Below are 13,791 nucleotides of genomic sequence, written 5' to 3'. Positions count from 1 at the left end.
CAGTTGAGATTTGCTTTATTTTCGGTGTATTTTTGCACTGAATATAATGCTATGAATAAAACTGTTAGAATTACAATGTTTTATCAATAACCCACAGAAATAATAAAAAATAGTATGAAATGGTTACGTAAAAAAAACAACAACATGCATTTGTAAAGCCATAAGCCTTTCAATTAGTTCTTTCATAGGATTGCTGTGTTTGTTAGAATAAGAACACAGCAATAGCGTCAACTGCTGCAGGTTGATTTTATAGGACCTGGGTAAACTCTCTGACATCTTTATGGCAAGATTAAAGATAAATGCAGAACACGGAGAATGATCTCTAAACGGCGGTCTCCAAAATTAAACCAAGAATAGACTTGTGCTCAAAACATTGTGCCCATCTGTTTCTTTAGGTGAGGTTAATATTCAATTAATAAATGACTATGAAAATATAAGATTGTTAAACTGTTGCACTTTTTTGTGTTGTCAATATGCTCGTGTTTAGGGCCTTTTGTTGTGTGCACAAAGATTGTATATTTATAACCACCTCTAAGAAATGTAGGGGTTGCAAGTCACTGGGATTGGTATTTTTGAGGGTCGAGGGCTGAAAAGTTTGGGAACCCCTGGTCTAAATTCTTAATAGCAAAAACACCTTGTTGATTGTTTTCACATTATTTTTGATTTAAAATCGAGCAAAATCATTAAGTGAAACAGGCATGTTTTGATGCTTAGTTATACAGTATATTCTGATAATGGACATTTTAAAGTCTTTGGCTGGTGTAAAATATGCTCAGCCTTGCCCTTTCAACCAATAGTTTGGTGCGAGTGAAAGATGAGAGGAGGAGCTCAAATAAAACCCGCCCCCTTTCTTAATATTCTGTTTCAGTTGAAGTTTACATCAACATACTGGAGTGTATGGAATATTAAATGAGAAAATAGTGGGCGTGGCTTTTTTCTTCTTTCTTTCTGTGAGCTGATTGGATGTAAAAGTAGGCATTTCATTCAAAAATAATGGGGAGATGTTTCTGGAGAGTTATTACAGTCTAAAAGACACCTCATCCTCAACATTTATACAGTATACTCTGATAATGGCATTCTAAAGTCTTTGGCTGATGTAAAATGTGCTCAGCCTTGCCCTTTCAACCAATAGTTCGGTGCGAGATAAAGATGAGAGGAGGAGCTCAAAAATAAAACCCGCCCCCTTTCTTAATATTCTGTTTCAGTTGAAGTATACATCAACATACTGGAGTGTATGGAATATTAAATAAGAAAACAGTGGGCGTGGCTTTTTTTTCTGTGAGCTGATTGGATGTGAAAAAGTAGGCATTTCATTCAAAAATAATGGGGAGATGCATCATAATCATCACAAATACTGCAGAAGACCTATTAGAACCCACATGGACCCAAAATTCTCACAGAAATCAGTCAAGTTTGGAGTCAGCAGGATAGCGCTCCTCATTCTTCAGCCTCCTGCAAGCATAGAAAGTCAAAGTGGTCCAGGATTGGCCAGCCCAGTCCCCAGACATAAACATTATTGAGAATGTCTGGGGTAAGATGGAGGGATTAAAGATGAATCCACAGAATCTTGATGAACTCTGGGAGTCCTGCATGAACGCTTTCTTGGCCATTCCAGATGACTTTATTAATAAGTGATTTGTGTCAGTGCAGAGATGTATGGATGCAGTCGTCAAAGCTTATGGAAGTCATACACAATTATTTTTCCACTGCACCGTGACTTTATATTCTATACTGTACATTATTTCTGTTAAGTGACAAGACTTTTGTCTTATCAAAGTCAGACATTACTGTCCTAATTAAACAATTTAAAATCAAGGCTTGTTCATATTTTATTTTGGTAGAATAAGCATAATCTAGAGGTCTTTGCCTTTCATTTAAGCCACTTCTCTGACACCAAATGATCAACTAGAAGTCAACTTATTATCTGTTGTTCCTAAAACTTAGATAGGCTTTTGTCAGGTAGTGTATATCACAAGAAAAGCTTCAGCAAAAATAAATCTGCTTCTGACATATGCCTAGAAAACATGATCATCCCTGACGTGATTCTAATATTATAGAATTATCACTTCACCATGTTTCCTGGTTTAATGCCTCCATGTTTGTTGTAAGTGCAATAGTGAAACTAACAATTTTCCTGATTGTTTTTTCAAGGTCTACTCAAAGCATCTTCTCTCATATTTCTTGCAGGGATGACGAGCATTGCGAGCTTTAGCCTTGTGTCTGGCACGGATCGGGCACACTGGCAACTCCATCAGGTGATTCTTGGCCTTGCTCTTCCTCACATCTAAAAGCTCCTCATCTTCACTGTCGATGCTCTCGATCATCATTTGTTCAAAGTAAATGTCCAGCTCATCCTTCTGGCCTTTGGAGGCTCTCTGTGTTTTTCCAGCATCTCTGTGTTCCAGTCCGCTCTTCATTTTCTTGATGAAGTCGTCTCCCATTAAGCTCACGATGATGTCCTTGAGCTGTTTGAAGATGCGCTCAGCACTGGAACCCTTGACCAGCAGAGCCTCCAGACTGATGCCTCTCCTGAGCTCTCCTACAGCCTGATGCACCAGGGAGCCACGGTACAGACTGAACACAAAAACACACACGCGTCAAAAGCTGCAGCTAATGTCATTTGCAAGAAACTAAAGTTTTCTCAAACACCGTGTTTATTAGATAACACTGAAATATTATCAGATCACAGCACGCTCTAAAGCCTCGATCACACTAGAGTTTGAGCACACGAAATTCTGTTGTATGGCCATGCAAAAGGGGCGGGATCAAACAGGATGATTAGAATTTAAGGAAGTGATTGCTCCGTATTTTACACTTCTGTTCTGAGAGGTCATGTTTTGAGCTTCTATTGATCTTCACGCAGCAACATATGAAACTTCTCGCACAAGCTTGCATTTATAAGTGCGGGTCTAATGTTTCAGAGTTATTCTGTAAAAATAACATTTCAAAAAGATGTGGAAGAATATGTCATTTTCATTTACGCTCACCGGCCACTTTATTAGGTACACCTGTCCAACTGCACATTAAATTTATAATTTATAATAAGCCAATCACATGGCAGCAACTCTATGCGTTTAGCCATTTAGACATGGTCAAGACAATCTGCTGCAGTTCAAACCGAGCAACAGAATGGGGGGAATGTGATTTTAGTGACTTTGGACATGGCATAGTTGTTGGTGCCAGATGGTTAGTCTGAGTATTTCAGAAACTGCTGATCTACTGGGATTTTCACACACAACCATCTCTAGGGTTTATAAAGAATGGTCTGAACTAGATAAATTATCCAGTGAGCGGTAATTTTGTGGGCGCAAGTGCCCTGTTGATGCCAGAGATCAGAGGAGAATGGCCGACTGATAAAGCCTTTTTCTAGCTTACAAAAAGGCAATAGTTACTCAAATAACCACTCATACTTGAGGTCTGCAGAAGAGCATCTCTGAACGCACAAAACTTCCAATCTTGAGATGGATGGACTACAGCAGCAGAAGACCACACCGGGTGCCACTCCTGTCAGCTAAAAACAGGAAACTGAGGCTGCAAATCACACCGGGTCAACAAAATTGGACAATAGAAGATTGGAATTTAGCATCAACACCATGAAGGCATGGATCCATTCTGCCTTGTATCAATGGTTCAGGCTGGTGGTGGTGGTGTAATGGTGTGGGGGATATATTCTTGGCACACTTTGGGCACATTAGTACCAACTGAGCATCATGTCAACACCACAGCCTAACCGATATGACCACAGTCTACCCATCTTCTGATGGCTACTTCCAGCAGGATAAGGCACCATGTCATAAAGCGTGAATCATCTCACACTGGTTTCTTAAACATGACAATAAGTTCACTGTACTCAAACTGCCTCAACAGTCACCAGCTCTCAATCCAATAGAGCACCTTTGAGATGTGGTGATTCGCATCATGGATGTGCAGCTGACAAATCTGCAGCAACTGCGTGATGCTATCATGTCAATATATACCAAAATCTCTGAGGAATATTTCCAGTGCCTTGTTGAATCTATACCATGAAGCATTAAGGCAGTTCTGAAGGCGAAAGTGGTCCAACTCGGTACTAGTAAGATGTACCTAATAAACTGGCCGGTGAGTGTGTATGTAAGCATATTAACAAGTGAAATGATAAAATTATTCTGAGCTGTGCATATTCAATTATTTCAAAGAATATGTGATCATATTTAAAAAAAATTAAAACTTGTTATTTAAGTCCAATATTTTTTACCAAGGCTGAATTTATTTGATAAAAACACTACTGTAATATTGTGAAATATTTTTGCAACATTATTATTATTATTATTTGCTGTCTGCATGAAATGTGATCGAAAACACAATTACTGTATTATTGTAAATACAGGGTTATTCAAAAAGAATACCACAACCTTGAAAATCAAGAACTCAATTTTTTTTTAATTCAGCTTTATTTGTATAGCACTTTTACAATGTAGATAGTGTCAAAGCAGCTTCACATAAATGGTCAAAGTAATTAGAACAGTGTAGTTCAGTTTTTAGTGTTTAAGTTCAGTTCAGTTTAGCTCAGTTTAGTGTGGTTTAAAATCATTACTGAGAGCCTAAACACTGAAGAGTAAATTCATCGATGGGTAGCTCTACCGATCCCAAATCAACCAAGCTAGAGGCGACAGCGGAGAGGGAAAAAAACTTCACCGATAGGCGAGTGAAGAAAACAAGTTCAACAAACAAGTTCAACAAACAAGTTCAACTCTATAAAGAGAAAAGGAGAGCTAAGCTCTTTTTGTCGTCGATTTAAGGAAGCTCTAAAGTTTCACAGGAACTAAAGGAAGGAATAACTGCAGCTATCTAAACTGTTATGCCCAAAATGCTACAGAGAGTGTGGAACGAGTTCGAGTATCGGGTTGAAGTCACACAAGTGTCTGGAGGGGGTCATATTGAACATCTATGAACTTGTTTTCCACTGAAAAAAAAAACTTGAAGTACTCTTCACATTGATTAATTACACAAGGTTCCATCATGTTTCTTTGATTTAATACAGATTTTCAAAGTTGTGGTATGCTTTTTGAATCGCCCTGTATTTTTACAACACACTCAGAGACTTTGTCTGCATGAAATCTAATTTGAATGTAATTTTCTATAATCACAGAAGTGTCTAATATTTCAAATATATTTTGTAGAAGAAAGGCACATGCAAATAACATTTTAAATTAGATTTACAGTCAGGAAACAGGATTTGCACTAATATATTATCCAATAAATGAATAATAAAAGCATGTACCTTGCGCAGTCTGGTTCAGTGAGTGGAAAAGACAGCAGATAGTTGAGATTGAGGCTGTACTTCAGACAGGACTGCCACTGGCTGTAAGCATGAGCGACATCAATATCCACAGAGCCTCCTTTTCGGCTAGCTTTTACTCTCAGTCTCGACAGCATGTCTAAACCCCAAAAACAACAAAACATGTATCAATGGCCTATTTCCACTGAGCAATAATGTTTGGTAAAGTATGGTACTGTGTGTATGTATGTCCATTGTCAGATGTATCAAAATATGATACAATACTTTGGAACAATAATGATTGTGAAAATCACTATATAAATAAATAAACTTGAAAATGTCAAACCGTACCATATCACTATTTCTTTTCTTTCATAAGGGTACATAGTACAACAATATGGTTCCAAAAAGGGTGGAGCTAGACTTAGGCCCAATTTTAAACTTTAGCCCTTAGTTCACATGAAAGGGTAGGTGTGTCCCAATTCTCTTTAGCTTGAAGGTGAAGGGCTAAGGGGAAGAGCTAGATACCCCTTGAAACTGAGATTTTTTAAAACCATATTCAAAATCAAGGGGTAAGAAAATTTCCCAGAATACACCATCTACAACGGTGGCATGGCTGCTCACGGAAGTCAGGAGATGCACAAATTAGTATTTTTTTGTCATTATTAAGAATTTTTACAACAAGCAAGCACATCTTTTAATGTATTCCTAACCATATTCGTGTTTTACTGTCATGCTTTAAAAAAAAACCCACTATAATAAAAACCGCTAAATTTCTCTATCTATTATCCATAATAATAACTCCTGTACAGCAGTCCCACAACATTCTGACACTCGATAAAGCTCGAATAGCCTTTTAAAAAACTCTAGTGGCTGGGAATGAGCTTTTTACAGTGTCTGCTATAATGTTAATGTTGTTTTTGGTTTGTTTACATAGATTAATATGGCCACTGTGTAAATGAGCATAGTTCAGTATAGTTAAGAGCTTATTGCTACATGATATCGTTGTAATAACATGATATAGGCCTTCAGTGATTTCCTGAAGACAAATACCAAAAAATAACACAACTGGAATAACTACAGCAGTCATGATCATCGATCTCATATGAAGCAAGAGATCATGATGACATATGATGACGTGTGCAGGTGCTGAAGCTGCGTCTCATTTCTCAGGGGTAAATTTTAAAGCCCTTCCACTTCACACTCTGTTTCAAGGGGATGGGGTACAAAAATACAATTGGGATTGGGCCTTAATAGACTGAACATGATTGGATTACAAAGAATCTTCACCGCCGCATGCAACAAACCAGGCAATTGATAACACTGGAAGTTTTATCAAAGTATCTTCAAGTATCAAGAGTTTGATTTATATGAAATGATTTATATATAACAATTGTTTACAACAAAACTAAAACCAAATAATACAATTTGTTTACATTAATAAAATTTTTTACTCAATATTTACTCTATACAACTCGTAACTAATATTCAATTAGAGGACTGAGCTTGTTTCTCTGTAACAGTGCAAGAAACGTCTGAGAGATGTTTGCTTTCTACTCTTGCTGTATTCGCTGAATCTTAGTGTGTAGCATAGAATCTTGAGCCAAATTGCCATGCCCCATCTTTACATTGTTTTTAACGCAAACAAATGCAGAATGGTAGCGCCAGTATGCGTACCTTCGAAGAAAACACATGCACGAATATGGATATTGGTTCTTAAAGGAGAAACTTGCAGTAAAAAGGTATTAAATATAGAGTAATTTTGCATTCTTGCAGCCCGGTAGCTTTATTTTCACGACCTGATACACAGCTGTCAAACTCAGTTCCTGGAGGGCTGAAGTTCTGCACAGTTTAGGTCCAACCCTAATTAAACACACCTGACTCTAACTAATTGAGTCCATTTAGCTACAGGTAAGTTTGCTGAAGCAGGGCTGCGGCCCTCTAGGAACTAAGTTTAACAGCCCTGCGATACTGGATCTGCATTGTTTCCTTTCTAAGCTTGTGTCTACATTGAAAATGATAAACGTGAACGGCCCAAACTGTTTTCTTTTTGGATTGAGAATGACATCAATCACTTCTTACTGCCATACACCACTCCCATCAACAAAGGGAAATGTTAGGAAACGCAAGCCTAATCAGGCTGACCCGTACCGTACTGAACAGTATTATATGTATTGAACTGTACCACTCAGTGGAAGAGGCATAACACTCTCCTGTTCATCCATTAGGTTAATACTCATTTCTCATTGCTCATGCCTCTTTGTTAACCGTTGCACCCTATCACAGTAATATTATATTTGCCTAAGGTTGCTTGATTACTTTATTGCATGCTTACCTTTTTGTGCATTAGGTGAACTGCTGAGCTTTCCATAAACCATTCCCAGTAGCAGCCCCCAAAGATGCACTCGGCACGGCTGTGGCTCTGCGTTTACCAGCCAGTACCTCGTCACAAACATCTGCAGCTGTAGAGCATCTGGGGTCCCTTTTAGCATCTCGCACGAAACGCCCAAAGTGTCCAGGATCACCTGAAGTCGCACCGCATGTGGCTCCTGGAAAGACAGAAAACTGTAAAACAAAGCACTTCACTTTAGGAGAGAGAATGCTAGGAATTAGTGATGGGACGTCCAGATCATTGACTCTGACCTTTGAGTCTCTTTCATCAAGATAAACACATTTATTTTGAGTCATTTCGTTCAATTTGCCAAAACAACATTACAATGTTACGAGATGCTTCCAAACACATCTACAACTAGCCCAAATGTTGACCACACTACAAATAAGTCATAGTTAGAAAACTACTGTACAATGCAATGTCAGTATGTTAAGAGATGACTCAAAACCGAAGACTCAAGAAATGAACGGATCAAATCTTTTTCCAACTCAAAATGCATATGCTTGGCTTCTGTCTTTCACATGATGAATGAATGACTCAAACGGAGGACTTGAGTGATGAACGGATCAAATCTCTTTCTGGCTCGGACTGCATATGATTGGCTTCTGTCTTTCACGTGATGATCAAATGACTCAAACCTAATAGAGGAATCGAAAAATTAGCTAATCTTTTACTCCACCTACACAAATGTGCGTATGCGCAAATAAACGAAACACTCCGTGAGAGAACTCATAGTTCTTGAGTCACATAAAAGATTAATTCAAATTGAACAAATCCTTCAAGACCGACCCATCACTACTAGTAATCATCATTATTACCTGGTACAATGTTTCCAGTCGAAGTCCTTCCATCGCCTTCGTCTGTATGGCTTCGACGTTCTCACTGCTTCGTTTTATTTGCTGTCTGCTATATTCAACAACATAGCGTTTGGTTGTACCCTTGACTGACTCTCGTTTACCTGCTGTCTGTTGTTCCCCCAACAGCAGTAATCCGTAAAACACTTGGCGTATGTGAAGAGAAGTTTCATTGGCACTTGGGAGTTGGAAATCTTCAACTTGGGCATTCAAGGAAGCTCTATTATGTAGCAGTACATTGATAATGTAGGAGCTCATCTTTCCATCAAGTATGGGTCTCAAAGTCCATCTAGGCAGAACGTGTAGAGGACCTTTGGAGATTTTTTGTGGAACCTTAGTTGAGCGAAATATTTGGGCAAGAGAACCAGGGACGAGCTTGTAATCTTGTATTCCGTGGGAAAGTTCTTCCTGGGCTTTGGTTTTGTTACTTGTTGGCCTCAGCAAAGCGCTTATAGCTTCGTCTGGCCCTGAAAACTGGGACAACCAGTTAAGTAGCCCTTCAATTTGGGGATTCTCTGAGCCAGGATTCGAGTACCTCTCCCAATGCCGGTTCTTGATATTTGGGAGCTTCACATAATCGTTGCCCAAGATGGAAGCAAAGACCGGAAGAAGGCTGACGTTCATTTTGAAGGATTTGCAGAATTTCCGTGCGATGAAGTGCTTGCTTAAGATAAATTTTTGGTTTGTTTTTCTGTTCACTCTCACTTTTCTCCAGTGGAAATGTGTGATTGGCAGGAGTCCTGCCCTGAGGTTGAATATGTAGAAGTCACTGTCGTTGGACAAAACTGGACAATTCCATTCTTCTGCCAACGCTGCAATTTCCCAATCGGCCTCTTCGAGAGTCTGCACCACCGGTACCTTGAGCTTCTTGAGGACTTGTTTGAACACCTTTTCAGTAAGGAGAGGAAGGACTTGCCGTCTCTTCCCCACAGACAGGTCATAGGCATCCTTTATTTTCTTCTGTTTTCGTGTCAGGAGGGTGTCCCATTTTTTGTCAGTGTGGTCATCCCCGCCATCAATCACAACGTAAGGGTGAACATCACATGCTGAAAGGTTCTCGAAGAACTGTCTGACCACTTTCTCAAAGGTATCATAGTCTCCTCCGTGAATCTGATCCAGATTGGAGTCAAAACACAGTGAGTAAAATAAATTGCATCCATCAATAATTAGTTGTTTGTCTCTAAAAGCCCAGGTCTTTAAATCATTCCTGCTGCTGCTTTCAATGTAGGTCTTCAGTCCTTGGACTCCCATGTTGATAAAGGTTGTGTCACTCACTGCAGATGTGTCATTGCTGTGAAAACATTGTTTTTATTATTGAAATCTGTTTATTACATTATTAATCATACAATAAGGATAATAGTTCATAAAATGTTTGCTATTAAACTTAATTCCTATGAGACCAAATTTCATGCTAGCAACGTGACCAATGTTAATTCATGCTAACAACAATTAACCATGCTAGAAACATGCAACTTGCTAATTCACGATACCAATATTCATGTTACAGAATATAAAATGCACATTTTAAAGGGATTCTATTTGTGCCATCAGTTATATAATTATTATTAATAATTAATCATTATTATACACTTTATTATATCTTAGCCCAGTAGTAGGAATAGAAAGATTGTATAATTTTACATTTTGTGTTTTGTCAAGTAAATAAAGGAATGTTCAGCTTTTTTCCATTAATAATTAACACATTGGCTGATGCAGCATCACCATGCACATAAACATACTGCTGTTGTTAAGAAAGTCATCTTCCGCATATCATCCCATGTCGTAAACAATCAAATGGGTAAAATGATTTAAAGGCTTTAAATGTAAAATAAAAATAACAATATCTGAAAAGCAAAAAAAAAAAAAAAAAAAACATGTTCTCGACTAACTTAAAATCTCCAAAAATAGCAACATTTTAGGGGCCACAAAAATAATTAAACATAAAAAGTAATGCTTTACAAAAAATTATAATAATGTAGTATTTTTGTCCTAATGCAATTAAAACCTCAGTTACTGCATTTTTAGATGATCTGATCAACTTCCTTCATGATATTATTGACCATTTTACTCTTAACCGTCGCGGTATTAATATGCAAATACAGACGCTCTTAAAAAAACAACTCCATAATTCCTGATATCTGATAACAGGCTGTATTGCTCCTAATACAAACATAATTCGGACACAATACTCCAAAAGTAACTAGAGAAGTAATAAGAAACTCACAGTAGACGGGAAGATGAATGTAGGTGAGGTGTCTGTGCTCTGCATGAATGTGAATATATGAGCCACAGATCTCATTATATAAAACAGTCGGAAAGCGAAACTTACGTACAGGACCGTGACGTTCAGCTTACCACGAAACGAAACCTTCCCAACAACACTGTCATGGAGACATAGCAAGTAAATAAACACCCCAGACTGGATCAGGCGATCGTTTTATAGTTTATAAATACTCATATAGGTTAAAATATACATGGGAAAGAAATGCTTTTTAATTCATTGAAGTGTACTGGGTGTCTAGGCGTGTTGTTTTGTAAAGGTTTGTACAGTTGTCAGTCAACATAAAGAGGATCAAAGTTGTCCTAAAACTATTGAGCAACACCTATTTTTGACTTTTGAACAACAATGAAAAACTTTGATGAAACACTTCAGATGTTCTCTCTCTCTCTCTCTCTCTCTCTCTCTCTCTCTCTCTCTCTCTCTATATATATATATATATATGTATATATATATATATATATATATATATATATATATATATATACATATATATATATATATATATATATATATATATATATATATATATATATATATATATATATATATATATATATACATATATACATATATACACACATATATGTGTGTGTGTGTATATATATATACACACACACACACACACACACACACACACACACACACACACACACACACACACGCTAGATTCACTCCCTGGCCACTTTATTAGGTACACCTGTTCAACTGCCTTTTAACACAAAAATCTAATCAGTCAATCGCATGGCAGGAACTCAATAAATGTAGGTATGTAGACATGGTCAAGACTATCTGCTGCAAACTGAGCATCAGAATGGGGAAGAAAGGTGATTAAAGTGACTTTGAACGTGGCATCCCTGCTGAAAAATCCAGCTTAAACCAGCCTAAGCTGGTTGGCTGGTTTTAGCTGGTCTACCAGGCTGGTTTTAGAGGTGTTTTGGCCACTTCCAGGCTGGTTTCCAGCCATTTCCAGCCTGGTCTTAGCTGGTCAGGCTGGAAAATTACCAGCCAAATCCAGCTAAAACCAGCTTGACCAGCCTGGTTTAAGCTGGATATAGCTGGTTTTGGCTGGACTCCCAGCTTGGCTAGGCTGGTCAAGCTGGTTTTAGCTGGTCATCTCCCAGCCTGACCAGCTAAGACCAGGCTGGAAATGGCTGGAAACCAGCCTGGAAGTGGCCAAAACCCCTCTAAAACCAGCCTGGTCGACCAGCTAAAACCAGCCAACCAGCTTAGGCTGGTTTAAGCTGGATTTTTCAGCAGGGATGTTTGTTGGTGCCAGACGGGCTGGTCTGGGTATTTCAGAAACTGTTGATCTACTGGGATTTTCACGCACAACCGTCTCTAGGGTTTACAGAGAATGGTCAGAATAAGAGAAAATATCCAGTGAGCGGCAGTTCTGTGGGTGCAAATGCCTTGTTGATGCCAGAGGTCAGAGGAGAATGGCCAGACTGGTTTGAGGCAACAATAACTTACTTGTTACTACTGAGGTATGCAGAAGAGCATCTCTGAATGTACAACACGTCCAACCTTGAGACGGATGGCCAACAGCAGCAGAAGACCACACTGGGTGCCGCCACTCATGTCAGCTAAGAACAAGAAACTGAGGCTACAATTCTCACAGGCTCACCAAAATTAGACAATAGAAGATTGGAATCATTGGTCTGATGAGTCTCGATTTCTGCTGCGACATTCGGATGGTAGGGTCAGAATTTGACATCAACAACATAGATCCATCCTGCCTTGTATCAATGGTTCAGGCGGCTGATGGTGGTGTAATGGTGTGGGGGATATTTTCTTGGCACAATTTGGGCTTATATTAGTACCAGTTAAGCATCATGTCAGCGCCACAGCCTACCTGAGAATTGTTGCTGACCATGTCCATCCTTTTATGATCACAGTTTACCCATCTTCTGATGGATACATCCAGCAGGATAACGTGTCACGTTTAAAAGCGTGAATCATCTCAGACTGGTTTCTTGAATGAGTTCACTGTACTCAAATGGCCTCCACAGTCACCAGATCTCAATCCAATAGAGCACTTTTGGGATGTGGTGGAACGGGAGATTCACATCATGGATGTGCAGCCGACAAATCTGCAGCAACTGCGTGATGCTATCATGTCAGTATTGACCAAAATCCCTGAGGAATATTTCTAGTACCTTGTTGAATCTACACCATGATGCATTAAGGCAGTTCTGAAGCCAAATATGTAGCTAATAAAGTGGCCGGTGAGCATATATTTGTATAAAGGTCTGGTAACTTAAATAATAATAATAAATTATTGTCATTTAGAGAGATGCATTTTTTTATTTGGGTAAAATCTCAATTGTTCAAAACAAATATTATTATGAGAAACAAATCTAAGCTATTTCACAAAATATGGATTTTGCATTGGATTGTGTCATCTAAAAATGTATGTAAACCTGTCTGAAATAATATAACCTTTTTTATTTTGACCAGTGTTCATTTTACGCTGTAAATGGCAGAATCATTTTTGTACAATAAATACTATCAGTAATCAGGAGAACATAGCAAAAATCATATTTTATTCAGACACATAGCTGTAAATCATAATAATTCAAGAGTTTGCCCTTAGCTGATGATTGATTATAATGCATTGTTGGCATGCTGTCCCGGGGGAGAGAGCCCTGAGCTTGTGAGATCCTCAAGCCTGGGGCAAACTCCACACAAATATGCTGACTTGGCCAGGTAAGATCTGAGACAGTGACATTCTTGCTGTGAGGCAAAAATGCTAACCATTGGGCCTCCGTGCTGCCCTGACAAGGAAAGGGGAGGAGTAGGGGTGAAACCAAGATGGCTAAGGTAAGATACTCTGGTTATTTATAGAGATTTAGGAATCGTCTGATTGGTAAATCATGGGTTAGCTAATGAGGACCAGCTGCTATCAAGCATAAGCGGGTGCTCCTCTCGAAATTAGTTTATAAATAAACTTCACTCTGAGAAATTTCATGTGTTTTTCTTTGGCTGTGTTTACAATATTATATGTTCA

At 38.5% G+C, this 13,791-nt stretch overlaps 1 protein-coding gene across 1 annotated transcript; it reads right to left on the bottom strand.

The window, feature by feature from the left end:
• Positions 1–1,593: 1,593 nt before the first annotated feature.
• On the bottom strand, positions 1,594–10,762 carry aste1a (asteroid homolog 1a). Its single transcript, NM_001099430.2, has 5 exons — positions 10,728–10,762; positions 8,468–9,794; positions 7,593–7,806; positions 5,261–5,417; positions 1,594–2,574 (listed from the first exon to the last, which is right to left on the bottom strand). Exons 2-5 carry the CDS (start codon positions 9,752–9,754, stop codon positions 2,154–2,156), a joined length of 2,079 nt encoding a protein of 692 aa, NP_001092900.1. The 5' UTR covers positions 9,755–9,794; positions 10,728–10,762; the 3' UTR covers positions 1,594–2,153.
• Positions 10,763–13,791: the final 3,029 nt, after the last annotated feature.

This window comes from Danio rerio, chromosome 16 (genome assembly GCF_049306965.1).
Source record: "Danio rerio strain Tuebingen ecotype United States chromosome 16, GRCz12tu, whole genome shotgun sequence".
NCBI classification, from domain to species: domain Eukaryota; kingdom Metazoa; phylum Chordata; class Actinopteri; order Cypriniformes; family Danionidae; genus Danio; species Danio rerio.
This window is presented reverse-complemented; position numbering and strand designations above follow the sequence as displayed.